We start from the raw sequence: 27,120 nt of genomic DNA, 5'->3' as shown, positions 1-27,120 counted from the left end.
GAGCCATGCGAGGGGACGCTGTACACTTAGACGGTGTCCATGTCAACCTATGTCGACATAGATACCCAAAAAACATGAAAACCTTATGTCGACCTTTTCCATGTTGACATTTTGTGTGTCAACCTTTTCACTGTTGACCTATGAGCTTTTGACCCTATCAACCTTTTCACTGTTGACCTATGACCTTTTGACCCTGTCAACCTTTTCACTGTGGATCTTTTGACCCTGTCAACCTTTTTACTGTCGACCATTAGTGGTCGACCATATGACTGTAGACCTAGACATTGTAGATCTAAAATACCATAACCGGCGAGGGGCGGGCATTCCGCAGGGCAGCACTGACCTGTTCCCTAGGTTGCGAGTGTACGCAGCCAAGCAAACAGGTCTGAAGTAGTAGTAGTAGTTGTGTGCTTTTATCCTGACAAAAGGGTTTCTAAACCCCAAAACGTTAATCTTGGTGTAAACAAACTTTGTTTCACCTATTACAAGTCTCTGAGTGCCGCTTCCATTGACCTGATATATATATATCTATATATATATATATATATATCTATATAGATAGATAGATACTGTAGATAGATAGATAGATAGATAGATAGATAGATAGATAGATAGATAGATAGATAGATAGATAGATAGATAGATAGATAGATAGATAGATAGATATGAGTCACAGTTCTAGATGAACATTACAGGTGCCGCTCACACATGGATTTTAGTAAAGCAGTGTATTGGCTCAATTAATAAAAATACATTACATAAGTTGCTGGGGTGTCATTAACGTTTCATGGCCCTGACGGCCATTTCATCAGGATGTTGGCTATGAAGGAGAAAGTGCAATTGTAGAAATTTAACCCAAGTTTCCCACAAAGCAGAAAGGTATGGAATTCCCCTGCACATACTTTTCCTGGAATCTCTTTTCATTTTTCTTCCTTGTTTTCTTCACCCCTTCACCTCAGTTTCCCTGCATCCCACAAAGTCCCCATTACAACAAAAGGTCATGTACTGAGATATAGTCAGGAAGAATGGAACCAGAGAGAATAAGAAATCTTCGTAGAAGAGCACTCAAAGTCCATGGCGCCTTGTACGATTTGCTTCATCCTCCTGCATCTGTGCTATCTGTGCAATGGTAAGTGTAAGAATTACACTACTCTACAAATACTAGGTGACCACAGAAAGATAACCTCATTCTTCACAGTTACTAGTATAAAAAGTGTTTTGCACTTATGAATAAGCGTATTATATCAATGTTAGTGTAATAGCTTAGTGTAATGCATACAGCCAAACCTTGCAGGGTCAATCCCAGAATTGAAAGCTACTGTTTGTCCGTTTTCAGGAATTTTAATGTAGAAGCTACAATTCTTACCAACTAGTTTTTCTGAATATTGTCTGCAGTAGACATGGCACATCAGTACTGCTCCTTGTGTATTGTGCTCAGATTTACATGCCAGAAACAGTGTCCCTGAGATCTCCTTGTTTAACAAACGTGACCTGGATGTGTGATGATTTTGCTTCATGATTGCACTTTGTAATGTACTTAATTATAGAAAGGGAGACATTCCAGTTTAAACTGAAGCAACATTCCTTTTTTTACAGTATTATTAACACTGGTTCCCAACAGTTAAAAATATACGGGGAAAAAAAGATTATGTAACTCACACAAATATATCTAACATTGTTTCCTAGTTAACATTCTGCTGAACAACTAAAGGTGAGAGACTGTTCAGCTGTCAGAGCCTGGAGAGTTCCTGCACAGTCTTTAGTACAGTGCAAGGCAATCTGTGGTACTCCAGCTGCTGTGGAAGTGTACATTCCGTCATGCTCTGCCACAGTTTTGTTTAGGGCGTACTAAAATGGTTACAGGGAATGCTGGGATCTTTAGTTCTAGCTGGAATGTCACAGGTTCCCTACCCCTGCTTTAGTTGGTTCATTATGCTATGCATAAGAAGTTGCACTACTTACTTCTGAGAATCCAAAACAAAGGAATCAATCGAATAGGGTATGAGTTAGCGCTGCAACAGATGCACTGTACAGCAGTTAGAAGTCTCTTTTTTGGCTGACTCTGTATTTCTGCTCAACCTGAAGCCTTACCTCAGCTTATCACCCTTTTTGGTGAGGTTAGGCACTGGGCGCATCTACCAGTGATGTGCAGTGGCTAAATGGCTGGGGGGCGTGTCACTGGCGAGTATCAGAGACAGATTTACACACAAATATGAATGAACCCAACTTTCTGGGAAAATCTTTGATTTACCATGATATATATATATATATATATATATATATATATATATATACAGGGCTATTTTTCAGCAGGCTCCAGCAGGAACTGAGGCCCTTATTCTAGTTCACTCTTTCTGACAAAACCCCTTCACCTCAGTTTCCCTGCATCCCACAAAGTCCCCATTACAACAAAAGGTCATGTACTGAGATATAGTCAGGAAGAATGGAACCAGAGAGAATAAGAAATCTTCGTAGAAGAGCACTCAAAGTCCATGGCGCCTTGTACGATTTGCTTCATCCTCCTGCATCTGTGCTATCTGTGCAATGGTAAGTGTAAGAATTACACTACTCTACAAATACTAGGTGACCACAGAAAGATAACCTCATTCTTCACAGTTACTAGTATAAAAAGTGTTTTGCACTTATGAATAAGCGTATTATATCAATGTTAGTGTAATAGCTTAGTGTAATGCATACAGCCAAACCTTGCAGGGTCAATCCCAGAATTGAAAGCTACTGTTTGTCCGTTTTCAGGAATTTTAATGTAGAAGCTACAATTCTTACCAACTAGTTTTTCTGAATATTGTCTGCAGTAGACATGGCACATCAGTACTGCTCCTTGTGTATTGTGCTCAGATTTACATGCCAGAAACAGTGTCCCTGAGATCTCCTTGTTTAACAAACGTGACCTGGATGTGTGATGATTTTGCTTCATGATTGCACTTTGTAATGTACTTAATTATAGAAAGGGAGACATTCCAGTTTAAACTGAAGCAACATTCCTTTTTTTACAGTATTATTAACACTGGTTCCCAACAGTTAAAAATATACGGGGAAAAAAAGATTATGTAACTCACACAAATATATCTAACATTGTTTCCTAGTTAACATTCTGCTGAACAACTAAAGGTGAGAGACTGTTCAGCTGTCAGAGCCTGGAGAGTTCCTGCACAGTCTTTAGTACAGTGCAAGGCAATCTGTGGTACTCCAGCTGCTGTGGAAGTGTACATTCCGTCATGCTCTGCCACAGTTTTGTTTAGGGCGTACTAAAATGGTTACAGGGAATGCTGGGATCTTTAGTTCTAGCTGGAATGTCACAGGTTCCCTACCCCTGCTTTAGTTGGTTCATTATGCTATGCATAAGAAGTTGCACTACTTACTTCTGAGAATCCAAAACAAAGGAATCAATCGAATAGGGTATGAGTTAGCGCTGCAACAGATGCACTGTACAGCAGTTAGAAGTCTCTTTTTTGGCTGACTCTGTATTTCTGCTCAACCTGAAGCCTTACCTCAGCTTATCACCCTTTTTGGTGAGGTTAGGCACTGGGCGCATCTACCAGTGATGTGCAGTGGCTAAATGGCTGGGGGGGCGTGTCACTGGCGAGTATCAGAGACAGATTTACACACAAATATGAATGAACCCAACTTTCTGGGAAAATCTTTGATTTACCATGATATATATATATATATATATATATACAGGGCTATTTTTCAGCAGGCTCCAGCAGGAACTGAGGCCCTTATTCTAGTTCACTCTTTCTGACAAAACATTTCTTAGATGGACAAAACCATGTGCACTACAGGAGAGGCAGGTGTAAAACCCCACCCAAATCTAATTATCTCTGCACAAGTAACACCTGCCTCACCTGCAGTGCACATGGTTTTGTCCATCTAAGAAATATTTTGTGGGAAAGGGTGAACTAGAATAAGGGCCTCAGTTCCTGCTGGAGCCTACTGAAAAATAGCCCTGTATATATATATATATATATATATATATATATATATATATATATATATATATATATATATATATATATATATATATATATATATATAATATATATACACACCGTGGGAGATACAGCATATTTCCACATGAAGATAATGTGAAGAATCCAAGGCAGTGTTTCCAAGGCAGAGGGTCATTGCTCTTGATGGTGGAATAGCTGCCCAAGTGATAGGCCAGGGTGTGGGCTTTGATAGGGACCACTGGAGATTCCTGAAGAGTTTGTACTATGCTGTGACGCCTGTATGCTGCAATGCTGTAACCATTCTTGCTGTGCTGATTTACCTGGTGTGCTGTTCACCTGCAACAAAATAGAGACCAAGACTTCATCTGATCCAGTGTATGTGCCTCCATGTCACAATATATATATTAGAGATTTGCAGACTCAGATTCCAGAGATCCGAGCCCCCACGGACGTCATCATTCCGAGCCCGGTTCCGAGCAGCGCTTGGAGATTCCCGCCTGACTCGGGTCTGTCCGTGTGGTCAGAACGTCATCTCCTGGCGCCGGATTTCGCGAGGCTTTAAATAGCGGCTGCTGCGCCCGCCATCTTCACTCCAGTCTAGTAGTGGGTTGGGAAAGGGTGTGTTGGTGCTGCTGCTGGGGCTTAAACTTGAGCTTGACCTTGAACGCAATATTTTTTATTCGCTGGGGCTGCCTCTCAGTGCTGCTGTGTAGTCTAACTGTGTACTTGTAGTACTACTGTCTCCTCTGTGCAGTCTACCTCTGGTGTGCTGCTGTGCTGTAATTATTTTATTCGCTGGGGCTGTCTCCCTTAGAGTGGGCTCTCCCTAGCAAGGAGGACAGTCTAACTGTGTACTTGTAGCATACCTCCCAACTTCAGTCCGGATGAAATAGGGACACTTTTTCGGCCGAAAAGGGGGCGGGGCGTATGCAAATGAGGGCACGGCTTATGCTAATTAGCCGCGACCTCCTTTTCATGCGAGAATAGACGCTGTGCGCATGCGCACAGCGTCTATTCTATTAGATTGGGGGGTCTCCCAACTGCCACCCCCCGCAGCGGGACAATGCCTGCCGCGGGTGGGACAGCAGGACAGGACCCGAAAATCGGGACTGTCCCTCTGTAATCGTGACAGTTGGGAGGAATGCTTGTAGTACTACTGTCTCCTCTATGCTGGGGCCTACCTCTGGTGCTGTGCTGTAATATTATATATTATATTAATAATTAATTAATTATATATATATATATATATATATATATATATATATATATATATATATATAGTCCACTGGTGCTGCCTGCACTGAATCTGCCAGTATTATTTAGTTACTCAGTCCACTGTTGCCACTGGCAGTGTTACTGCCTAAGTGTACCTACCTAGTACAACTACATACTAGGCTGCTACCGTATATACTCGAGTATAAGTCGACCCGAATATAAGCCGAGGCACCTAATTTTACAACAAAAAACTGGGAAAACTTATTGACTCGAGTGGGACCCTCACTTGAGTATAAGCCGAGGGGGGCTTTTTCAGCATAAAAAATGTTCTGAAAAGGTAGGCTTATACTCGAGTATATATGGTATATATAATTTAATTAAAAAGTAATACTTGTGCTGCGTGGGACTGTAAAAAATAATTCCATGCTGCTGGTGCACTGACGTGTGCCACTGAGTGCCAAGCAGTACCTAATCATAAAATTAAACAATCAGATCATTAAATTAATAATAATCATAATCACAATCAAGCCAGATAGGGGTCTTGTTGTTTGTTAAAGTGATCGAAACAGATACACACTTGCAGACAAACTCTGTGCTGCACAAAATGCCCACCGCTCCTTGGCTGCACATGGTAAACAGTGCATGATCAAGCTAGATAGGGGTCTTTTTGGGGCCTAGTTTTTTAAACTGCCATCCTGTCTGCCGCTGCAGTGCCACTCTTACATGAGCCACGTGTTTGTGCCGCACACTTGTGTGGCTTAGCATAGTTATCCAGCTACCTCGGTGCAACATTTTGCCCTAAAAAAAAATATTGTGAGGTGTTCAGAATAGACTGGAAATGAGTGGAAATTAATGTTATTGAGGTTAATATAGCGTAGGAACAAAAAAAAAATTAAAAATTCTGCGATTTTAGCAGTTTTTATGCTTTTTTAACAAAAAAATCAGAATCCAAAACACTTAGGAGGTGTTTTGACACCATTAGAATCCAAAACCTCAAGGTAATCAGAACCCAAAACGTGGCCGGTGCACATCCCTATATATATATATATATATATATATATATATATATATATATATATATATATATATATATATATATATATATATATATATATATATATATATATAAAGTAGTTTGGCGGCCTGGCACTCACCCAACGGGGTACAACTGCCTGGGTGCCTTCCGGATTCAGTGAATAGTAAAATAACTCACAACAGCGGCACTCAGCAGGAACTGTATTACCATGCTTCCTTGCCTTTGCCCGTGTTAAGTATATGCAAGTTATTGAATTTTTGACATGGACTGTATCTGCCACGCTATTTTGAACTTTATAAAGAAACCACTTTTTGCATCTTTTTCAAATGGTTGTGCCTGCCTCTAATTACTGCATACTGAAACCTATATGTGGCATAGGCACCCGATGATGGTATGAAGGTTGTGCTGACCATCCAATTGTCTCCTATATATATATATATATATATATATATATATATATATATATATATATATATATATATATATATATATGCTACTCAGTGCAGACCTACTCTTTTTAGCTTGTAATAAATACTGAGGAGGAGTTGGTGGGGAGGAATTTATATACCACAACAAGTTAGCTCATGCCTATATGCCTCATTAACCCCAGAAGAAAGATAAATCTAATGTGTATTGTCTTTTCCTTTATTTAAGCTCATTATGGCCTAACTGTGCATCCTGTGAATCCAGTGGTGGCTCTTGGAGGGGCAATACAACTAAACTGCTCCATTAACTGTCCTCTGGGTAGAACATCATGGAAAGGGCTAGACACGAACCTGAATGGACAATACATTGCTCCTGGTTACAGTGTCCAGACCATAGAAAATGCAAGTATAACTATGGAAGGCACCAGAATCTGTGAGGGAATCTGTACTGGTCGCCGCAAGAATTTTCAGGCATCTGTGTATCTGCATGTATATGGTATGTATAATGGAATATTTGTCTATATATCTGTCAGGACACATATTACAGTGTGGATGTAACCATGTGTACTGTAGACAATAAACCAATGTTTGCTAATTGCCAAAAACTGTGGAATACAAAATGTTGGAGGCTGACATAATCAGTTTAACATAGTACAATGTAACTCCACCTTGTTAGGGCTCAATGGCTTGGTAATAGTTAAGATAAATCTGAAATATATATTTTATTTGCAAACTAAAAACAGCACATTTTACGTAAATTTAGTGCCAGGAAATTTGAGGCTAATTTGAATTGGGAATATATTTAGAGATTCTGTTATTACCATTTCACAACTTTTCTAATTTTGCAGAACTCTTGCCAAAATACTTCACATACTTTATTTTCTGTGACAAAATATTCATGCTACTAAAACTTGAATGCTAAAATTAAATATGAAAAACAAGGAAAAATTTAAATGTATTTTAAAGTGTTAATTGAAACCCATGCTCACATATCATTAGCATTGTTTGACTCTTTTTTTTCTCTTGTTAATCTAAAAAAAAGCTCCTAAATTGTTAGAGGTGAGCGAGTTCGGATCCGAGAGATCCGAACCCCCCCCGAACTTACCTGATCCGAGGCCGGATCTGAGGAGTTTGCCGGTTCCCGCCATCTTTCCGAGTCCAAATCGAGGCTAAAACGTCATCATCCCGTGTCGGATTCTTGCGAGACCTGGGAATATATTTTTATTTTTACTGCAGGAATTTGTCTGCCATATAATTCCATGCCTGCCGCCATGTGTGCCGTATCAGTCCAGGGGTGCCGCCATCTGTGCCTTATAATTCCATGTGTGCTGTATCAGGTCAGGGATGCCCGCATGTGTGACGCATAATTCCTGGGGTGAGCCGAGTGTGTCATATAATTCATGGGTTGCTGCAAAGTCTGCTGTATAATTCATGTTGTGCTGCTAAGTGTGCCGTCACAGTCCAGGGGTGATGCTAAGTGTGCCGTATCAGTCCAGGGGTGAGCCAAGTTTGCTGTATAATTTATGGGGTGCTGCTAAGTCTGCTGTATCAATCCAGGGGTGCTGCCGTTTTTTTATTAAAAAATAACTCTTTTTACTGCAGGAGTGTTACCATGTGTGCCGTATAATTCCATGTGTGCTGTGTCAGTCCAGGGGTTCTGCCATCTGTGCCGTATAATACCATGTGTGCTGTCATGTGTGCTGTATCAGGTCAGGGGTGCCACCATCTGTGCCGTATAATTCCTGGGGTGAGCCAAGTGTGTCATATAATTCATGGGTTGCTGCAAAGTCTGCTGTATAATTCATGTTGTGCTGCTAAGTGTGCCGTCACAGTTAAGCCAAGTATGCCGTATATTTCATGGGGTGCTGCCAATTGTGCTGTATTAGTCCAGGGGTGATGCTAAGTGTGCCGTATCAGTCCAGGGGGGATGCTAAGTGTGCCGTATCAGTCCAGGGGTGAGCCATATCTGCCAAATAATTCCTGGGGTGAGCCAAGTCTGGCGTATAATTCATTGGGTGCTGCCAAGTGTGTTGTATTAGTCCAGGGGTGATGCTAAGTGTGCCATACAGTCCAGGGGTGCTATTAAGTGTGCCGTATAAGTCTAGTGTTTGTGACGCCCACTTGTGTCGCTTATCATGGTTATCCAACTACTTCTGTGCAACCTTTTGGCCTAAAAACAATATTGTGAAGTGTGAGGTGTTCCGAATAGACTGGAAATAAGTGGAGATGAATGCTATTGAGGTTAATAATAGCATAGGAGAAAAAAAAAACACCTACATTCTGTGATTTTAGTGTTTTTTATGCTTTTTAAAAAAAATAATCAGAACCCAAAACAACAAAACCAAAAAGTTGAGGGGGTGTTTTGGCAAAACCCAGTAGAACCCAAAACCTGAAGGTAATCAGAACCCAAAACGGCTGGTGCACATCCCTATAAATTACTTTGATATATCAAATCTAGAAGTGTTTCATAACAAAGTGGTTAGGAATGAACACCCAATATTCTAATTGGTGTTTTCCATTTTGACTTCCACTTGACAGTTGAGGCACACACACTAGAACAATTTTTTTTGACTATTTACGACCGATCAGCCGAAAAATTGGCAGATTTTGACCGATAATCACCCGCAAATCAGCCGATAATCGATCGGATGCGCACTCCCACGGATCCTTTGCTAAATCTTCTGATGCTGCATGAAAGATCAGAAGATTTAGCAAAAGATCCATAGGAACGCACATGGGATCTTAAGAGAGTCTTTGGTGAAGATGTGCACTTGCCTGAAATCTTTTGTCCAGGATGGACAAAAGATTTCAAGGCTAATTTATGCGCACACCTTAAGATCGCAGATCTTTTCTAGTGTGTGGGCACCTTTAGGAGGTTAGCTGAAGCACTATCTATCATTCTTAATAAGCAGGGACATGCGGTGAGGTAAATGGCTCAAGAGTCCCTGGCAAGTACCAGAGCCAGATATGCACACAATATATGGGCCATGGGGTACATACCAGCATTATACACATGTTCAACAGTATACACTACTGGAGATTCGCTGAGTTTTGATAAGCGATGTGCAGAAAAGTAGCCATTTTACACCAGAGTTTTGACTATAAAAATTATTAGAATAATAAAAATAAGAATTAGCTAATGTGTACAGGATGGGCAGGCGGATGGGCGTGCTATTGCGGCCTGGGATGTGTCGGAGCCAAGGAAAGCAGCAGTGTCTGCTTCCTCTATCCTGCTTCAGCTTCTCCGTTATGCGTGTGATGTCATCAAGTCACACGCTGCAGAGGAGCCCGGGGGGGGGGGCACCACAAACTTTTTGGCAGGGGGGAGCAAAATTTATAGTTACGCCACTGAGAAAAAGGCTTCTTCTCTATGGATTGATTCTGTTTTTTCGTTGCAGCTCTACCACAATCCCTGATCCTAACATATAGCATGAGAAATGGCATCCCATATCTGCACTGTTCTATAAACAACATATATCCCCCCGATATAATACCCCCTAAAATCAGCTGCTACAGATGGTCCAAAAAGATGAACGACCCCATTGAGGAAATGGTGGAGAATGGAGATGCCCTAACCACTGTCACCTGGAGCTGGGAGGTCCAAGATGAGGACTGGATATCAGACATCCAATACAAGTGTGAGGCAACGGTAGTCCTGGGTGACCACGTGCTCAAAAGAGAGGGTACTCTGAAGATATCAAATAATGGTATAATATAAAATTGTATTACATGTCTTTTGTCTATTTTGTTTAAACATAGATAATGTAATTAGTACATAATATGCATGTAAGGTAGTAGTGAGGAGACATACATGGACCCAAAGCAATCTGGACAAAGGGACTGATTCTGAGTTGGGAGTAAAGCAAGTAAGAGCAGGTATGCATTTTGACTTCCAGGTTAAGTGGCTCACAGGCACAACAGGAGACCTTGCACAGCAATACCCTCACACCCACACTATACAGCAGGTACACCTCTTCCTCTCTGTCCTCTCATTGGATGGGCTTATCCTGACACCACTATGGGGTGCACCCATTGGCAGACTGGTTGTAGGGGGAGGCCTTCCAACAGCAGAGACTGAACTTTCTTTACTTTTTAAGTTGATCAGCCGGCAACCCCGGCTCCCCGACAGTCATTCCTCCGACGTCGGAATCCCGACTGCTCCCTCGTGGGGGTCCACGACCCCCATAGAGGGAGAATAAAATAGGTGGCGAGCGCAGTGTGGCGAGCGCAGTGTGGCGAGCGCAGCGAGCCCGCAAGAGGCTTCATTGCGCTCCCCCCGCTGTGCAGTCGGGATTCCGACGTCTGAGTAATGACTGTCGGAATCCCGACTGTCGGTGAAGTATACCACACCCACCCCCTCACTGTGTAACTATAGTCCATACTGCTTATAAACTGCATTCTCCATTTTAATTTGGTTCCATACAACTCAGATTATAGTGCCTGTCCTCCAGGGTCAAATATTCTACTAAAGGGGCCTACATACTGCTGATGGATCTGAGCAATGTAAGTTAGATTGCTCAGCACACAGTGTTGCACAGTGATGTGTCAGTGGTGTGCAGCGATGTGTGCTCATCAATTTGTCAGAGCGAGTGTTCTCTGGCTAGTGCTAAGGCCCCTACACACATAGCGATGTAGGGGCATTGTCTAAGCCAGTGGTTCCCAACCTTTTTTGTCTCCCGTACCCCTTGATTAGGCTTTTCATTTATGAGTACCCCCTCGTGAAATTTTAGGGGGCGTGGCCTAAAAAGGGGTGTGGCTTAACAGGGGCAAGTCATACTGGCAATGACGAGAAAAAAAAAGTGCAACCACTTGACCACAATATAAGCTCAGCCCATTCTGTGGACAGCATATAAAATAACAGAACCTTGTCAAATCTCTATTACTGAAGCAACAGACATTCCAATGGATCACGTTAGCCTTCCAATAGTGCCAGATACACATATGCCCCCAAAAGTGCCAGATACACATATGCTCCAATGGTGCCAGGTATGCCCGCACAGTGCCAGAAACGGGAATGCCACCACCGTGCCAGGTATGACCCCATGGTACTGGGTATGTGCCCACAGTGCCAACAATGCCCCACAGTGCCAGTAACAAGTATGCCCCACAGTGCCAGCAATGCCCCACAGTGCCAGTAACAAGTATGCCCCACAGTGCCAACAACGCCCCACAGTGCCAGCAATGCCCCACAGTGCCAGCAACGCCCCACAGTGCCAGCAACAAGTATGCCCCACAGTGACAGCAATGCCCCACAGTGCCAGCAACAAGTATGCCCCACAGTGCCAGCAATGCCCCACAGTGCCAGTAACAAGTATGCCCCACAGTGCCAACAACGCCCCACAGTGCCAGCAATGCCCCACAGTGCCAGCAATGCCCCACAGTGCCAGCAACAAGTATGCCCCACAGTGCCAGCAATGCCCCACAGTGCCAGCAAAAAGTATGCCCCACAGTGCCAGCAATGCCCCACAGTGCCAGCAACAAGTATGCCCCACAGTGCCAGCAATGCCCCACAGTGCCCCTTGTACTAGTATAGCAGAATTTATTATTTTTAAAAAGCAATCTTGTAAAAAAAATACACTTATGAAATGAATAAAAATGTTCACTCACAAAAGAAGTCCTGTACCTGTTTAAAGAACAATCCTTCCCGTGGAAGAAACAATGGGTACAGGCAGGGTTAATCCACACATCTCCTGCCTTTCCTTAGGCACCGTTGTTGTTTAGCTGTGACATAAATCACAGGCTGACTCCCCGCCGGCTACTGTGTGTAACCATGGTCCCGGCTTTCAGGCTGGAGACGGAGTCTGTACACTGCACACGGGGGAATAGAAACAGTGCTGCGGCTTCTTGGGGGTCCATTCTAAGCAAGTTAAAAGTAAGTCACTGATGGGAGGTGAGGAGGGGGGGACCCGAAGAGACACTGACTGCATGACGCACTGACGTCACACCGCGCTCTCTCTCCCTGCGCTGTATTGACTCAGGAGGAGTACAGCGCAGGGCGGGGGAGAGAAAGGGTGGAGCGCGGTGTGACGCCAGCGCGTCACATCGCAAGCCGGCCAGACTAACAATATGGGTGACTGTGCGGCCAGCCACCAGGCGGGCCAGTGGGTGCTTAAGGTTTTCCGTAGGTGCTCTGGCCCCAGAGCACCCACGCAATCGGCGCCTATGCTGAGGGGTAGGAGAGATGCGCAATGCACTCTCCTCCCATCCAGCGACCTGGCTGACTGCCACGGCCGCCATTACAGGCCGGGCCGCGGCGTACCCCCCAGCGTGTGGACACGTACCCCCAGGGGTACGCGTACCACAGGTTGGGAACCGCTGGTCTAAGCGATCTAGTGAGAGCACTTAGAAAATAACTTGAAATCACTCCATGTGTAGGCCCCATTAAACTATTAACCTCACCTTCCCTGGAGCATCATGCATACTAACTATAGTATATTTTCATCCATCGGATTACTTGGTAATATTGTACAATTGATTGCTACCTGAAGTCTGAGAATATTAAGCTAATTTTAGTGAGGACAGTTATAAGACTCCTTTGTCTTCTATTTAAAAAATTATTTGTGATTCATGACAATTAACTTTCTCATATTTATTAAATGTTACATTTTGAATAAGAAATAAACCAAAGCGTGCCCCCGCAGAGAGGTTTTACTGTACTCTTTTTTTGCCTTTCAATGCCTCCGTTTGAAACACCCACTAATAATTATTATTAGTACCTGAAAACCCAGCTACTAGAATAAAGGGTACTTGTGTAATAGCACGGCACCCGGCTACGCTACGTTTTCAGCATAGCCTAAGCTGCGCTGTCACTGTAGCCCAATGGCTGCCTAGCATAGTTAATGTAAGGACTCTGCGGCACCCCGGCTCTGTCCCCGGCGTCCATAGCTCTGTCCCTGGCATCCATGGCTCTGTCCCCGTCGTCCATGGCAAGCCTAGTGAGCGGACACCAGCGGCAAGGTGATCATGCGGACGCAGGCGGAGAGGCGCTCCTGCGTCTGAGTAACTATTGTGGCAGGGTACAGTAACCCTGCCGACAGGGTTAGGGGTTCGGTAGCGCGTGCGTCTCCTGCACAATAAAGGAAGATTCGTTATGCGCCCTCCCATCCTTTTCATACCCCCACTATCCACGTCAGCGTGGAGTTGATTTTATAAAGTGTGGCGAGCACAGCGATCCACCGAGCCCGAAGTGTGGAGAGCAGACGCGTATTACATGTAAAGTAATCCGCGTCCCCTCACGGAGCTCGCTGCGCTCGCCACACTTTATAAAGTCAACTTCACGCTGACGTGGATAGTGGGGGTATGGACAGGTCGAGAGGACGCATAACGCGTCCCCTCGCGGGGCTCGGTGGTTCGCTGCGTTCGGCACACTATATAAAATCAACTCCACGCTGACGTGGAAAGTTGGGGTATGAAAAGGTCAGGAGGACGCGTAAGCGTCCTCTCGCCGGGCTCGCTGCGCTCGCCACGCTTCGGGCTGGCGTGGATAGTGGGGGTGTTTCAGGAACACATTCACACCTGCCATATCATACATCTGAGACAGTAATGACGACATGTGTTAACTGGTAACTGGATTTTAGTTAATAATAAAGAAGAAAAAAGCAAATTAACAAAAAAGCACTGACTCCTCCTCTGTCTGCGGCAAGTTAAGCATTGTGACAGGTTCTGTAGCCATTACGCAGTCACTTCACCTTCACCTCTGACTGAGTACGTAACGCTGACTGACTACGCTGGCCACGGGAACACTACGCCGAATCTGACAGGGATGCTGACTCTGACAGATACGCTGACTACGCTGGCCGCGGGAACACTACACCGAATCTGACAGATACGCTTACTACGCTGGCCGCGCATACACTATGCTGATTCTGACAGCGCCGCTAAGCTAACTACGTAACGGGCGCTGTGATAATACACAAGTACCGCTTTAATACATGTCTTACTAGGATAAGCTCAAAAGCACTCCTTCTACACAGTAACATTATAAATAACAGCTGAATGGTTGCCATGGGCAACTTCTTCACTGGCTCACTTCTCCACTATTTTCACTAATAGACCTGATGGCATTTCATCTACCCTCTGGGACTCCTTGCTGCCGGTCACTGGTGTCCATCACTGATGCAGTGATTGGTCAGTAATAGAGTGATCATCACATGCCTTAACAGTGTGATGGTAACAAGCTGAGAACTGTTGTTGTACCTCTGTTTCTTCCCTCACCCCAGTACTTTGGTGCAGTAGGAGGTATAATATGATTGCATCATTCACTTACCTAATATGTGATGGCTCCAGTGTTAGGATAGGGTTTATCAGAGGGAAAAATTAGGGTAAAACCTTTGACAACTGATATTTCAGAGTTTACCACAGTACATACTGATCATATAGAATACTATGGGGCTGTAATTTGCCCATATGGAACCAACTCTAGAATGCTTGTGTCTGATGGGAAACACCATCATTAGATGCATAGCTGCCTACGGGTTTCCTTTCACAAGAAGCCTCAGTAGTGGAGGCTTTAATTTATTAAATGAATGATAAACATGTTTGAGTGGAAGTGCCAAATTATTTAAGGGGAGATTTGTCAAAGTTTGAAGAGAGATTAAGTATCAGTCAATCACTCCATTTTTCAAACACAGCCTATTACAGCAGGACTATCGGGATAGAAGGGAGGTTTGATATTATCTATCCATATTCTGTTTGTAAATATTTATTAAAACAACTGAAAACTTAACCCAGTTACAAGAAAACTGAGGAAACCAGGTGGCCAAAGTAGAGATGTATTAACCTTGGAGAGCGTTAAGGTACCAGCCAATCTGCTTCTGACATTTTTCTACATACTACTGTCCTGAAAGTTGATAAAAATTCAGAGACAGACGTATTAAGCCTAGGTGAAATTATAAAGTGGAAAGGAATCAAGCAGCAGCCACCCAGCCCCCAACTGTCATTTTTTCAAAGCCAGTCTGTAACTTGACATTTAGGAGCTGATTGGCTGCTGCATTATCACCTTACACTTTATCACTTCACCAAGGCTTAATACATCTGCCCCACAGCCCCCCACATTATCATAGATAAATACTGGCAAGTCAAGCTCTGTATGGAGGTGGCAGGGCTAAATGCTGCAAAATTGTGGGGGCTAACAATGTCAGGGCCTATCCTCTGAAATAACCAGCAGAGTCTCCTGTCTGAGGAGACACAAATAGAAGGCAATTCAGTTTTTTAAACACAGCCTATAAAATGACAATTTAAAGCAGATTGGCTGGTTTGATACATCTCAACCTTGGTTCTCAACCAACGGCTACTTTCTACATACAGCATGAAATGTAGATAGCTGAGTGTGTGGGAGCTTGAAGCATTTTGAGTTAGATATTTGAAAATAGTAAAAAAAGAAACTAAATAACACACCCAAATCTAGAACTCTCTCTGCACATGTAACATCTGCCCCACCTGCAGTGCACATGGTTTTGTACATCTAAGAAGGATTTTGTCAGAAAGAGTGAACTAGAATAAGGCCCATAGTTCATTCATACTGGCTGAAGTACCAGTTGCTTAAGCATGAATAGCCTTATAACATGGACTGTTAGGGAGGTTTGAGGACTAAGGCCCTTATTCTGGTTGGTGCGGTAATATCCGCGTGCGCTCGTGCCGCCGATGTTTTGTGTCTGCGCATATGCAGAGGCATCTCTGCGCATGTGCGAGCGGGACGCACGGCCACATTCCGCATGAAATGTGTACACTACGAACAGGGGGTGGAGAGGGGTGTGAAGGGCTGTTTGGGCTCATTACCATATGTTTACACCCTGCGTTTCATGGGCGTTCCCATGCAAACGCTGGGCGTACGTATGGTAATGCGGCCGTGACGCACGTGTAGGGGGCGGACATATGACATTGCCGGATGTCAGCTGCCCGCCCAGATCCCTGCTTTTGCACGGAGAAATGCCCGTGTGGTCTGAGGTTGCGGGAGCTGGCGGACCACTCGTCCTGCATTCGATGTTCTGCGACCATCGAATGATGGGGGAGGTGCCAAGAGATGGAGGAGGTGTATCTGTAAGAAATTCACTTGTGCTCCGTGCGGTCGGCGGATTACCGCATTCGGACGGAGTGATCGATCCGTACGAAAGGCGGGGTTTAGGACGCACGGTCCTGGCCGCATATTCGGCTCCGGCCGCACCGACCAGAATAAGGCCCTAAGTTTGGGAAACACTTTTGAATGGAGATGAATAGCTGAGGACAATACATGAAAAGTGAGCCGGGATGCGGTCAAAATCCCGAATGGGTCAAAATTCTGAATGGGTCATAATACCTACAAGGACAAAGTCCCGACAAGGTCAAAATCCCGACATTTAAAATCCCAACAAGGACAAAATCCCGACATTTAAAATCCCAACAAGGTCAAAATACGACATATAGAATGTACAGGTGAAACAGTCAACATGACTTTCCGTCGACAGGTCGCGAGGTCGGCATGGGTTTTTTCACTGTTTTTTGACCTGACATGTGCCGACAGGCGGTATTTCATGCCCTACCCATCCACTAGGGCGTGATGGGAGAATAAAATAGTGTGCCGAGCGCAGCGAGGCACCGTGCCCGAAGCATTGCGAGCGAAGAGAGCAATGCGAGGGGCTTCGGTTCACTTCCAACTGTGTCCATGTCGACTGTGTCGACATTCGGGTAAAAAAAACAGTGGAAAAACCCATGTAGACCTCACGGCCTGTCAACGGAAAGTCATGTCGACTGTTTCACCTGTACATTGTATATGTCGGTATTTTGACCATGTCGGGATTTTAAATGTCGGGATTTTGTCCTTGTTGGGATTTTAAATGTTGGGATTTTGACCTTGTTGGGATTTTGTCCTGGTCGGTATTATGACCCATTTGGGATTTTGACCCTGTCGGGATTTTGACCGTCGGGATTTCATACCGAATACAGTGAGCCAACATATGTCTTATATGAACTTGTTATGGTATATTGCAACTATTTTTTAATTTGTACAAAAAAAACAACTTGCCCCAGACCAGTGGTTCCCAAACTGTGTGCCGTGGCTCCCTGGGGTGCCTCAGGACACTTGCAGGGGTGCCCTGGGTTGTGGTCCAGGACCAACAAAAATGATTAATGGTGCATTATTTATTAGAAAAACCAGTGCTGGTGGCTGCCAATCATAAAATGTGTACAAACAGAAGCAAACCCTGCCATTTACCACATAACTGACATGAAGAATCGCATATAAACACAATCTAATAAAATACATTTTGGCCTAGGGGTGCCGTGAAAAAATTCTGATACTCTAGGGGTGCCTTGATTTAAAAAAGATTGGGAATCCCTGCCCCAGACAATGAAAATGAATGGAAAAATGTGTTCATACTTTGCCATTTTAGGAGTGGGAGAGAGAGAGATATATTCAGGGCCGGCGCCACCACTAAGCTTGTCTGCGGCAGTTTGCCCCTCGCCCCCTGTGCAAAGGGGGTACCTGGTGCGCCGTCTGGGGAACGGGCAGGGGGGTCCATGCCGGCTTCTGACAGGAGCCTGCAGTGGTGTCCTTGCCTCGCGGTTACCTGCGGCGCTGTGTATAAAGCTGGTGGTGGTGGGGGGTCCCTGCAGTGAATAAGAAATAACTAGCGCTATCCGCCGGGCTATGTGGCGGCGCGGGAAGCGCTGCCAGGTTTGAAAACACTGGCCGCACGCTGATTGGCTGAGATTCAGCCAATCAGTGTGCGGCCAATGTTTTCAAAACAGAAGCGCTTCCCGCGCCGCCGCATAGCGCTAGTTACAGTATTTCTTATTCACTGCAGGGACCCCCCGCCGCCTCCAGCTTTATACACAGCGCTGCAGATACCCGCACGGCAAGGACACCACTGCAAGCTCGTCAGACGCCAGCATGGACCCCCCTGCCCGCTCCCCAGACGGCGCAACAGGTACCCCCCGGCACCGGGGCGCCCCCACCCCGACTCACCTGGGGCGCTCCGGTGCCTTGCACCGGCCCTGGATATATTGTATGAAAAATAGCACAAATGGCTTACCTTAACCTTACACCTCCCTTGCCTAACACTAAACCACCCCGCATTTTTACATTTAGGATTCCAGGTCTTGGCATTCTAGTGTGGGCATCCTTACTGATGTAGGCCACAAGTTGGGATGCCGGCAGCGATAAACGGACTGCTGGCATCCAGTACGCAAAGAAGTTAACCGCATCCATGTGTTTCCCCACTAGAATTTATGGGGTATATTTACTAAAGTGGCATCCTTACCCAATGTGGTATCTTAAGGATGGTGGCAAAAAGGGTGTGTGGTCTAACAGGACAGGGCATGTGGCCCCATGGCCATAACCCCCGTTTTATTCACTGAAGGGGTTCCTGGAGATGCGAGCTGCCTCCGGAGGAAGCCTTGGCTGCAATGTTGTCCTACACAGGGACAGGAGCCGGGTTCTGCTCTTAGTGTTACAGTGTATTGCCCTGATCCTGTCACTTAGGAGGAGTCTGAATTTTGGTGTCACCCCTCAGAGGGTCACACCTGGCTACGGCCTGCACTTACGTAGTAACGCCACTGCATGTTTATAGAATTGGAGATGTTGTTGATAGTAAACATCTACAAGATAAACAACATCTCCACTTCTATAAACCTGCATTTTAATTTTATTTATATATATTTGTGATTTGTGCCCTGAGGAAGGGATCACTCCCGAAAGCGCTCGGCGCTACAATACACAGCTTTTTTCCTTTTACCCCAATGGCTATTGTATTTATTTGAGTGCCTCCCAAATCCTTGGACTTCTATCTGCTACTTCAGGGAAGGCACCTATTTGCTACTTTAGGTGAGTGCCGGCATACAGTGGACGTGTGTGTGTGTGTGTGTGTGTGTGTGTGTGTGTGTGTATATGTATATATGTATATATATATATATATATATATATATATACACAAAAATGATTTTTCAGAAAATTGTTATTTTCCATAATCTTTAACACTATCAAGAAATCTTTAAACCTAACTTCAAATGGTTTAGGTATGTACATTTTATGAAGTGTTTATGGCACACTCTTATTTCTATATACTCTTAATGTGGTATGGTGATATGTCCGTATTTCCATTATTTAGAGAACATAACCCCTGATGAAGTCATTTATGAGGAAACGCGTTGGGTATCATTTTTGGAAGAATTGGATTATGGAATCCGTGTCTGTTTGATCTAATAAATGTTACTGATTTTAATTGTATGGTCTACCATGTAATTGTTAATTGAGGTGGTGGATCACATCAAGCGCACCCTACACCCTATACCTTTTTAATATATATATATATATATATATATATATATATATATATATATATACATACACACATATATATACACACACATATACACCCCTATGGTTCATACATGGATCAATAGGCTGCACATTTTACAGTACGAAATGTTAGGAAATTATTATCTTGTGCAATATGTTTTATTACCAGTGGACATCAACACAACAGTTACAACTCTTGCTGCTTCTTCTACCACCAATATTGGAGCTACTTCGTCCAGGCATCTGGAAACTCCTTATGTTGCATCCTCGATGGACCCTCATACAATGTCTGCAATGCAGAAAAGAGATGCATTAAGAAATAAACAATCAACCATTCGGGATACAGATATGGCAAATACTGTGACACAGAACAAAGCAACTAAAACTCTAAGGACAACAATGAGTAGTCGTGAAACCCAAAAAACGCTTCTATCCACACGAATACCCAGAACAGATTTCACACATCAGCATATTACCTCACAAGGAGTCCCAGAAACTGACACCATTTCACTGTCTTTAACCCAAACCACAAACACAGGTAAGTCTGGACAAAAAAACGTTATTTACATGTAATAACTGATATAATTCAGTACAGATTCATTCATATTTCTGCTGTAAAGCACAAGTACACTTTCTATTTACCAGATAGTGAGTTTCCTGGATCTCCCCTCCTTTTTCAACTAATGATTCCTATTCAAACACAATTTCTAGCATCAATTTTTTCACTACACGTTTATGCTGTATACAGGGCTTAAAGTGGTCCTGGAGAGGTGGTGGAACTCATTTCCCATGCGCATACCCCCCCCCCTCCCGCGCCCCCAACTGAGATCAGGCCAGTGCCAGGGTTTTCAGCACCCCCCTACAAACAGCAAATTTGTGCTTTACCTGCCATGCTTTATAAAGGGACAGTAGTCTCACAATAGTGTCCCAATTCCAATTATGCCACATGTAGTGTCCCTGATTCATATTACACCACATAGTAATCACATTATGACACACAGCAGTGTCCCTTATTCAAGTTACGCTACACAGTAGTACTCTTTATACATGTATTGTATGTCACACATACATGTATAAGGAGAACATATTGTCTTCAGCATGCACAAATCCTGCTTCTTTTAGTGGCTTTTCTTCACGTCAGTGTCAGTGACAGGATGACATCACATACGCCTTGACAGAAAAGGAAGTCGTTGGGACAGGTTTTCTGTTGGAATTACTATGCAGGACTGTGGTGGAGGGGGAACTTAGTTCCCCCTACCATTAGAGGTGGTGGAACTCAGTTCCACCCAGTTCCCCCCCACTTTAACCACTGGCTGTATATAATGCTCTCAAAGATACAGATATGGAATAGGGCAGAAAACAGTGCCTATCACCTCTAAATAATATAATTAGTAATATTTATTTTACAGTAGAGGGCAGAAAATGTATGGTAATACAACACTTCGTGTGATGTCAAACTAGTGTTTTTCAGGTGTATGTACTTCTTTGGCCATTTGGCACATCAGAAGAGCCAATGGTCTGCTGTTGGGCCAGAAGGGCCAATGATCTGTAGGGCCGGTCCAGCCACACAGAAAGCAGGGTTGGCTGCAGCACAGCCTTTCAGTTCTGTTTGCACCCATCCCTCTGTATTTGTCATACATATTGATGGAGATGTGCTTTGAGGCCAGCAATGTTCTTAAGTAAAATACATTACAGTATCATTACAGCTGCTTTAAAAAGTTATGACTAAAACACTGACTAAAATGAAAACTGAGATCCACTGACTAAAACAAATGTAAAAAAGTGACTTTAAAATCAACTAAAAATTTTAGTAAGCGATTAAAACTTTAATTTAAAATCCTTGTCAAAATTTACACTGCTAACACATGGCTAAAAATGAATCGCTCACACTAAATTCATATTGGAACGGTCACCTACTTTCTAGGAAAAACATGAATAAAGTAGTAGGGCACCAGAAGAAAAAAAATGATGAGTTTGGCTCATACTTTGTTATTTCAGACCCATTGTTACCCTTAATGTCTCTACACTGCCTGAGGAAAACTGAAGGGTCAGAGTTTGCCGGTGCTGCAGGATGCCATCTGGTCTCTAAAACATTTGTTTTTTTTAAGCAGCACTCAACCTGGTGTTGTGTTGTAAATGATTGCCGATTTAAAAAACAACAGTGATCAGATGACATCCCGCACCTCCAGCAAACTCCGTCCCCATTACATATGCCACCATAAATCTATAAATTATTTTGTTTCCCCAATAAACTGAGCAAAATCCTAAGTCTTTAAGTTTCATACACGGACCAATAGGCTGCACATTATACCGTATCGATTTTACAATAAATGTAATTAAACAAATGAAAGCATACATAGTTATCTTTTGCAATATGTTTTATTTACTGTAGAGACCAAGACAACTCTCACTGCTTCTTCCACTTCCCTTACTGGAGTAACTTCATCTGGGCATCTAGAAAGTTCTAATTTGAAAACTACTGTTGCAGCCTCAACGGATCCTAATACAATCTCTGGGATACAGGAAGGAGATGTTCTAAGAAAGAAACAGTCAACCATTCTGGATACAGACATGGCACATTTTGTGAAACAGAACAACAAAACTAATACTCTGAAGACAACTGTTCTATTTACAAGAATACACGGTACAGATCAGCCTATTACCTCACAGGGAGTCCGAGATATGCACACAGAATCAATGTCTGTAACCCAAACTACAAAAAAAGGTAAGTCTGGCCAGAAAACATTATTTAAAACCTAAAATTCATTCTTACCTCCCAACTTTTGCATGAATTCTTACTGCAATCACATGTAAATGCCAGCGATGGGATGAGATCTTGCCCCCTCCCTGCCCCATCTCGGTGAAAGTGGCTGCCTACACAGATGCTCAACCACTCACTTAGGAGACAATACTTGACCGCAGAAACTGTACCTGCCATAGGACTGGGGCAACTCTTGATGTTCAACTAATAGTGATATCTAAGGAAGCAGTAATTGGTATACGTATGCACAGCCACTGCAATCTTTGTAGATTCAGGAACACAGGTGTACATGACATACGCATTCAGTTACAGATGGCAACTATCAATAGATCCAGCTGTTGGTGCTTCTTCACCAATGTTCTAGAAGACTTCACAAACAATAATGCCATGCATTGAAAATATTCCTGATGTCATTTCATACTCATGGCTATTTTCGGGTGTGGTAGATTTTGTCCACATTCATGCTACCGGCTAAATTGTGTACAGTATATTCACCATGTCAACACTGATTATATTTCGATATGACTAGAATGCTGACAAGGTTCTTGGTGGTCTAGTGGTGACTTGCCTGGAGTCTTGTAGGCCCAGCGATGGTTTGCGGCAGATCCATGTGGTGAGTATCTCCCATTTTAAATATGTTGACATCATAACTGTAAATGAGGCTAAACTGAATGGCATGGAAAATAGGGAAAAACACCTAAATTATTTATTTAATAAAAGAGGTGATTCAACAGTGGTACGAGGATGGACACAGGCACTCACTCACTGCACTGCTAGCTGCACAGACACTGTGATAGGCAGAGTATTCAGGTGCATTAACCACTTGCCTGGCATAGTCACATCATTTGCAAACACACCATTTGGGTGTAAATGATGTGACCAGTCCAATACATACTGTGGCCAGCTGCTGGAAGATAAACATCTAGCAGTCTCCACTAACTAAGGGACCTTCAGTCCCTCTGCCTACCTGTACCCTCTCTGAGTGTCTGTCTTGCATCTAATCACTGCTGTTCAGCTGTCACGCTACTCACCCATCCATGTTTGCCATCGGCTAGCATGTATCCAGCAGGGGTCTAGGGTCTGTGGGAGGCAGTAAGCATGTGAGCAGCAGCATGGTCGCGCTGCACTGGAGTCTGACTTTGGCTTGGCGGCACTGTGAGGCTGGTGCAACCATCTTGGTTTAGGGCAAGTGAGCTATTGTGCCAGGGCAGGGTCTTTCCTGTATGCCTGCCCTGTCAGCCATCCACTAGGTATATAGGGGATCTGCCTAGGCTGATCTGGGTCAGTGCAAAAAGTCTTCTGAGCTGGTTGAATCATTTGGGAAGATTCCTGACTCTCCTAGGGCTTGTTGCTGCTTCCAGCCTAACCTGTCAGTTATCCTCTGCTGGCCTGATCCCATCGCATTACTCACAGCCTGGTCCAGTCCATTTCCTCCGGTCCAATCAAACAGGTCTCCTGTGGGCTCTGGCAGTATCTTTCTGCTCCGGTTCCAGATCCAGCTCCATTCAAAATCCAAAGTCTTTCAGTGTCTTTCTCATTGGATCCAACCATCTTGTCATTCAATCCACTCTTCTTTCTGGATATCAAGACTCAAGCCTTCATCACCTTCTTCAAGCAATCAACTTCATTCTTCAGTGTGCTACCGTCACCCGAAGTTCCCATACAAGAACTTCTTCCTTAATTATCATTGACTTTTCTTTCTCAAAGAAGTATTTGAGTGCTGCCCGTTTTCATTTCATGTATGAAAAAGTCTTTCATTAAACCTGCCCATTTTAACCCTTCATCTCCTGGTCCATCTACAGTTCCTGAGCACCACACAACTCCATCAAACCCTTATTCAGCACTGCAGAACCCCCAACCAGCGGCAGCACAGATGAGCAGTTGCTCAGCAAACTTAAATACATTTTTTGGAAAGCAAAACACGATTGTTGAGTAGATGTGTAGGTTCCCATTCCACTGCAGTTTGGATAATGCATGTCCTAAGTCAGGGATGGGGACCTTTGGATTTCAAGCTGTTGCTGAACTTAACATACCAGCATGCCCTTCTACAGTTTTGCAATTTGGCCATACTAAAACTGTTGCAAGGTATGCTGGGATGTGTAGTACAACAACTGGAGTGCCAAAGGTTCCCTATTGCTGGCCTAAATGAATCTAATTTCACCCATGCAATTGACATATTAACAATGAAATCACATATGCAACCTATTTAAAATACATATATTTTTTTCAGATGGATTAAGCCTTGCGTTAATAATAGTCCCTGCTGCAGGTCTGGCTGGGAGTATACTACTTTTTCTGCAAATGTGGAAACTCCTGAACAGGAAGGGGTTCTTTCAACCCAAACAGATAGACCTGGCAGAAGATGACAAAAGCACAAAATTGCAACAAAATAAAACCAGCTTGCAGGCTGTAAATTATCATAATGCCTTCACCAAGATGAAGTATTCTGAGTGCTGAGACAACTACAACTGCTCACTATTTATTGGAGAAAATGCACAATACAGTATTACTGTAGTTCTATGAAAAATAAGCCTTACAAAGCACTACTTGGACAGAGTGAAAATATGTCTATTCCACATATAATTCCAGCTGAACAAGCCAACAACATATGTGATGGAGAACCTTGGAACCACTGTCATAAACATAAATTCTGGAAGCTTAAACAATACCTTTATGTAGAGGTGATGACTTCAAGAGTAGAGTTACCTTCACAAGTGCCATGTTGTCTATGATAAAATGTAATAACTGTCAATGATTAGGTAATTCTGCTTGGTTGGGTAAGGAATGAGAGCATGTGCAGCCAATATACTAAATGTCAGCGATGGCCAAACTGGTACACGAGATCTACCAACCGTTCACCTTTTTCAAGACCACCTTACTTGTGCATGGTTATAGGTCATTAATAACTCACATTTTCAAGTAAGGGCTGCATTCATTCCTGACACCTTCTACAGATCCACAGGTGGCCTGGAAAACATGAAGTTGGTAAATCTTAAGGATCGGTTCGGAAACTCTAGCTGTATGTCCACCAGCAATACAAACTACAGAAGCTCAAACCAACCAGACTAAGGGGGGAATTATCAGTGTACTGCCACTACTCTTGTTATATGATGAGCTGCAACAGAATTATGCACTTTTGTGCAAAACATTATAGTTCATCATCACAGTAATTCTCCCTCTGCTATCACCCTCAAGGTTTTCAGATATTTCACTCTAAACTATTTTTAAAGCGGACATTGATGATCATATGGTCAACAAATACAAGGCAGTTTGTAGTATACTTTACAGTAAGTGACGCTATCAGAATCCATTACAGATCTTGATAACATGTCACACACTCCATAGAAACATAGAATTTGACAGCAGATAAGAACCACTTGGCCCATCTAGTCTGCCCCTTTTTTTTTTTAAACATGTTACCTCAAACCATATTTGATCCTTATTTTTTTGTAAGAATATCAATATGCCTATCCCAAGCATGTTTAAATTGTACTACTGTATTTGCTTCTACCACCTCTGATGGGAGGCTATAAATATTTATTTAAAAAATGCTATCAAAATTATATAGCAGGTCAATGCTAGCACCCAAGGCATCTGCACTATCTACATTTATCTAGAAACAGCTGTTCTTTTGTTCCCATGAATTTACAATCCACGTTTATAGCGTTATCCTATTGGCGGCGCTTATTTACAGCATGACAAAAACAGACTTTTTAGCCTGATAGTATTTTTGTGTGTGTGTGTGTGTGTGTGTGTGTGTGTGTATATGGATGTTCCACATTAACTCTCGAACACTCTAACTAATTATCTTCCTTCAAACCTTGCACACTGCCTTATCATCTTAATGGACGATCTAAGTTCAAAGATGGGTTTAGTCGGACGAGCCCTTAAGGGTGCTGTCATAAGGCTCCATGCTATTTCTGTTGTTTTCATGCCTTGTGATATACCATTGGAAAGCTTACGACTTTCTGAATATAACACAATAAACAGACTCCCTTAAGTGGACCCTTAAAGGCCTACAAACTGAAATTAATAAGCTATTCATCGGCAGAGTGGTCTGTGAATCGAACACTGCAGATATTGTTGTGAAATTCATGTGAGATCGATCCCCAGTCAGTTATTTTTTCGGTACTTGTTTCCTAGCACGGCCACAATCGCGGGCATCGGGTGTCATTTTTAGTGGTATACGACGCGACCGACGCGATGCCCCCGATTTTCCCATTGAAATGCATTGAAAAAAGTCAAAATCGCGTCGGTCGCGTCGTATGCGGCTAAAAAAGGCTTAAATGGTCCAGACGCGATGCCCACGATTTCCCCATAGGAAACAATGTTAAATGGCTCAATGTACCCGCGATGCCCCCGATTTGTCATAGGGAACAATGTTAAATACCTCAATTTCACCAAATCATCATAGGGAACAATGGTAAATGGGCCAGAAA

At 43.4% G+C, this 27,120-nt stretch overlaps 1 protein-coding gene and 1 long non-coding RNA gene across 2 annotated transcripts in view; one reads left to right on the top strand and one right to left on the bottom strand.

The window, feature by feature from the left end:
- The first annotated feature begins 2,433 nt into the window (after nucleotides 1-2,433).
- Nucleotides 2,434-27,120, top strand: MADCAM1 (mucosal vascular addressin cell adhesion molecule 1). Its single transcript, XM_083181121.1, has 6 exons — nucleotides 2,434-2,547; nucleotides 6,877-7,143; nucleotides 10,046-10,354; nucleotides 20,090-20,458; nucleotides 22,313-22,645; nucleotides 24,912-27,120. The coding sequence occupies exons 1-6, from the start codon at nucleotides 2,493-2,495 to the stop codon at nucleotides 25,136-25,138; spliced, it is 1,560 nt and encodes a 519-aa protein (XP_083037247.1). The 5' UTR covers nucleotides 2,434-2,492; the 3' UTR covers nucleotides 25,139-27,120.
- Nucleotides 20,073-27,120, bottom strand: part of LOC146073730 (uncharacterized) — a 44,059-nt gene continuing 37,011 nt past the window's right edge. The window contains exons 2-3 of the long non-coding RNA XR_014473300.1: nucleotides 25,593-25,648; nucleotides 20,073-20,209 (exon numbers count right to left, since the gene is read on the bottom strand). This is a non-coding gene — a long non-coding RNA (uncharacterized LOC146073730). The remainder of the gene's footprint in view (nucleotides 20,210-25,592; nucleotides 25,649-27,120) is intronic.

The sequence above is a fragment of the Crinia signifera genome, chromosome 1, assembly GCF_055691185.1.
Source record: "Crinia signifera chromosome 1, ASM5569118v1, whole genome shotgun sequence".
Taxonomy (NCBI): Eukaryota; Metazoa; Chordata; class Amphibia; order Anura; family Myobatrachidae; genus Crinia; species Crinia signifera.
This window is presented reverse-complemented; position numbering and strand designations above follow the sequence as displayed.

Bases quoted from the DNA above. Each gene is read 5' to 3' on its own strand.
- MADCAM1 (XM_083181121.1), top strand. From the start codon at position 2,493: ATGGCGCCTTGTACGATTTGCTTCATCCTCCTGCATCTGTGCTATCTG. The intron at 2,548-6,876 runs GTAAGTGTAAGA...CCTTTATTTAAG, and splicing joins TCTGTGCTATCTGTGCAATG to CTCATTATGGCCTAACTGTG. The intron at 7,144-10,045 runs GTATGTATAATG...TTTTCGTTGCAG, and splicing joins TGTGTATCTGCATGTATATG to CTCTACCACAATCCCTGATC.